The sequence below is a fragment of the Lichenostomus cassidix genome, unplaced genomic scaffold, assembly GCF_008360975.1.
Source record: "Lichenostomus cassidix isolate B80296 unplaced genomic scaffold, HeHo_3.0 HiC_scaffold_150, whole genome shotgun sequence".
NCBI lineage: Eukaryota > Metazoa > Chordata > Aves > Passeriformes > Meliphagidae > Lichenostomus > Lichenostomus cassidix.
In genome coordinates this window covers 1,848-5,812 of record NW_028147972.1, presented here as the reverse complement: position 1 = coordinate 5,812, position 3,965 = coordinate 1,848, and the positions used below count along the sequence as shown (strand labels likewise).

The following is a 3,965-nucleotide window of genomic DNA, read 5'->3' as shown; positions in this document are numbered from 1 at the left end:
GAGATGCCTAGAGCCCCAGTGTGGAGAGACCAGAGAGGAAGAACCCCTAGGAGGGCTTTTTTTGGGCTGAATCTTGGTGATCTGGAGGTTTTTATAGACAAAAATGCCGGGTGACATTCTGAGATGGACTTGGTTGGGAGGAACCCCCAACCCTAAGTGCTCACACCTTGCTTTTCCCCCAAAAAACAGGATTTCTCATTCCTAAGTCATGGCTGGCTAGAGGAGGAGGCTATGAGGAAGAGGAAGATGCCCCGAGACACCCAGGCAGTTAAGGAGAAAGTCACTGCCCCTTTCCCCCTTTCTTCTGCTCCATCTCCCAGCCCATCATCAGCCCCAGCTGCAGGACAACCCTGCTGCCAATGATGTCCTGCTGGGGATAGACTGGGAGGATGTCCTTGCCCTTCCCTCTGGCATGGAGGCAAATCCCATCCTCTCCTTGTCCTTCCTCCCCCAGGCACTGAGCTGCAGACAGAGACCAGGGAGGACAAATCCCCACAGCAGAACCTCACGGAAGAAGCCATTTTGAGCAGCTTCGTGGCACAGGAGTCAAATGGGTAGGAAAAGACCCAGAGATGCTGCACGAGGAGGGGCTGCAAACCCAGCCCAGGGAGCTGCAAGGAGGAAAGACCTGCCCTGTGCCAGGAAGGCAGCTGCAGATCCAGCCAGAGCTTGGAGCTGGTGGAAAAGCCTCATGCCAGGGAAAAGCCCTACAAGTGCTTGGAATGTGGGAAGAGCTTTAGCCAGAGATCCCACCTGATCCAGCACCAGAGGATCCACAATGGGGAGTGGCCCTTTGCGTGCTTGGAATGTGGGAAGAGCTTCAGCCGGAGCTCCAGCCTATTCAACCACAAGATGATCCACACCGGGTTGCAACCCTACAAGTGCTTGCAGCCCTGGGAATTCTTAGGGGCTTGTGGGGGTTCCCTGTTTTCATCACCTTGGTGCAGACCCAGCCCTCAGGCAGCACTGAATCAATCAGAGAACACCCTCAGCTTGGGCTTCATATTTGGGCACACCTGAGCCTCTGGACATCTTGATCCCCATTCTGGGCTGCTCTAAGGCATCTGGCACCCAACCGAGTGTAACTGTGCTCCTGGACATCTTGATCCCCATTTTTGGGTGCACCTTAGCTCCTGGATATCTGGGACCCCATTTTTTGGCCTTTATTGTGTTTGCATGGCCTGGTTTTGGTAGTGGGGAGGGGCTGCAGGGGTGGGTTCTGTAGAAGCTTTCAGAAGCTTCCTTCATGTCTGACAGAGCCAATTCCTGGTGGTTCCAAAGACAGAGGTCTTTGGATGCAGGATGCAGAGATCCATGGGGATGCAGCAGTTCATGGAGATGCAGAGATCCACCCACAGCCTGTGGAGTTCCATGGGGATGCAGAGATCCACCCGCAACCCCTTGAGGAGCCCCAGCCAGAGCAAGGGGATGCCTGAGAGGAAGCGCTGACCCCATGGGACACCCCTGGAGAGTGGGGCTCTGCTCTCATGCTGGAGTAGCCTGTCCTTCAAGGACTGATGCCATGGCAGTGATCCACTGGAGTGATTTATGATGATAGTCTATTCCATGATCCTCTGCTTTATGCCCAAAAATCGTTGCTGTATCTTTAAGGCTCAGGGCCAGGTGTGTTCAGGGCCAGGGAGGGAGGGAGTTTTAGGCTTTTTGAAAGGCATTTTCAAAGCCTCATGGGCCAGGCGTTCTGTGGCACTGTGTGATTTGGCTTTGCTTTGCTAAGCTTGGATTTGTTGGCCCAGGCAAAAGCTTTTCCCTTCCCCTGGCTTGGAGAAGCTGCAGCAGCTATCTTTCCGTCTTTCCCTGAGCAGCAGAAGCCATGGGGGATGAACTGACCACGGCCCCATTCCTTGTCTCCCTGCGCCATCTGGGGAAAGGAAGGAGGCATGGGGGGGAGGTGATTTTAAAGGTTTTTCTCATTCTGCTCTGATTTTGTCAGTGTAATCAATTCAAGTAATATCTCTAATTTGAGATATTACCTGTGGCAGCGTTTGGTGAGGGATCTCTCACGATGCTTATGTCCACCTAGGAGCCCGTGGTTCAATTTTCTCTCCCCTGTGCGGCTACAGGGGGCAGTGACAGAGTGGCTTTGGTGAGAGCCTGCCATGGGGCCAGCATCATCCCACGCCGTGGGAACACCTCAGATCTTGCATACCTGGGGACACATTTCTGGGCACAACTGAGCTCCCACCTACCCAGCACCCAAAGGACTCCCCAAAAAACCCCACCCCGGGGTTTGGCCTCCCTAAAAGCCCTCAGCCCTTCATAAAACACCCTAAACGACCTGCAGCCAGTCAGGGCACAACGAGTGAATGATTCATCAGTTGTCAGGAACACCCTCAGGAAAAGGGTCCCAAACTGCCCTCAGCTAATCAGAGCTTGTGGTGCTGCTGACCCCTCACTGGTCTGGACTGGTGCTCCCAGTACAGCGTGGCTGTAGGGTTGGCGGCACCTGCCTAGCACTGGCCATGGGGCATATGGCAGCAGCTGGGGCTGTACTGGTGGCACTGGTGGGAGCCCCAGCTGAGTTGAGGGGGAGTGGGATCCCCAGAGGAAGAGCAGAAAAGGGGCTGAGGACTGGGAAAAGATGAGAAAGGTGAGAGAGGGTGGAGAAGTGGAGAAAAGTGGGGAAAAGTGGAGGTTGGGACCCCAAAACTGGGAGGAAGATGGCTGTGGATTTGGGGGGTTGTGTGAAAAGTAGTGGGAAAGGGGGGAAAGCAGAGACTGGACTTCCTCACCCACCAGTGCCTGCCTATGGGGGAATGGCTAACGCAGTGCGGGGAGGAGGGGTGGAACCAGGCCTCTGCGTTTACCGAAAGTGTCTCTAAGGCTATCGAGACATCACTCCAGCCAGCACTGCTCTGGTGCTGTACAGAAAGACCCTTCTCACACCTGTGCCGGTGTAAGGCACAGATTCTCACTCACCCAGAGAGCTGGATAGCTCATGCGTTACCAGAGACAAAGAATCCAGACGCTCAATCAGCTGGATGTTCCAGAAGTTTATTCCAGAGGGTTCCAGCGTGAAAGAGAGGAAGAGCCCCAGGTGTCCCTAGATATAGGGATCACCTGGGGTCAGGGGAGAGGAGGCGGGGGGAACACCATAACCAATGGGGAGAAGGGAGGGATGGAGTCAGGGGTTAGGTTACAGCCAGGGGGATTTACATAATTTGGGGAGGGACTTATCATGTTACTTCGACTGGGATGTTTGCCACCAGTGAAACCCTGCTGTACTGGGACTACTTGGCTCCCCAGCAGTTCCTGAGGTGGTATTATCCACCACCACAAACGGCCCTACGAGTGTCTTGACGGCAGGAAGAGCTTCAGCTGCATCTCCAATCTCGTCATTCACCAGAGTGTCCACTCTGGGTAACAGCCTCAAGAGTGTGGGGAATGTGGGAAGAACTTCAGCTGGAGCTTGGACCTCATCACCCACCAGCAGAAGCACACTGGGGAGAAGCTCTACAGGTGCTTGAAATGCAGGAAGAGCTTCAGCCAGAGCTCCAAATTTATTACCCACCAGTGTGTCCACACCAGGGAACATCCCTACGAGTGCTTGGAATGTGGGAAGACTTTCAGGCAGAGCTCCCACCTGATCTGTCACTCGAAGATCCACATGGGGGAATTGTTTAGAGGATGTTATTGCAGTTGACGGTTTAGAGGACGTTATTGCAGACCTTACTGGGAGCATCTCTACCCAGCCCAGTTCAGCACCTCAGTGCACCAAACTCTCCGTGGTCACTGCGCTCTCACCAGCCGGGGAGCCACAAGGCTTGCTCTGGGGTCATCTGCTTCCACAACTGGCCATGATAAAGGAGGCAAGGAGGGTCTATGCGTCGTGTCCATGGAAGATGTTTATTTGCATGGTGCAGCAGAGGCCAACGACCTCCCAGAGGCAGAGATGCCTCGTGGGCGAAGGCCTCATATGCACAGACATATGTGGAGCATAGACAGCC

General features: G+C 54.4%; 1 protein-coding gene across 1 annotated transcript; it reads left to right on the top strand.

Moving 5' to 3' along the window:
* Nucleotides 1-558: 558 nt before the first annotated feature.
* On the top strand, nt 559-3,661 carry LOC146420488 (uncharacterized; the record flags this gene model as incomplete). The annotated part of the gene is made up of 3 exons (XM_085048220.1): nt 559-913; nt 2,082-2,104; nt 3,386-3,661. Coding segments are annotated over 3 exons (654 nt in total), but the record flags the coding sequence as incomplete, so codon positions are not given.
* Nucleotides 3,662-3,965: the final 304 nt, after the last annotated feature.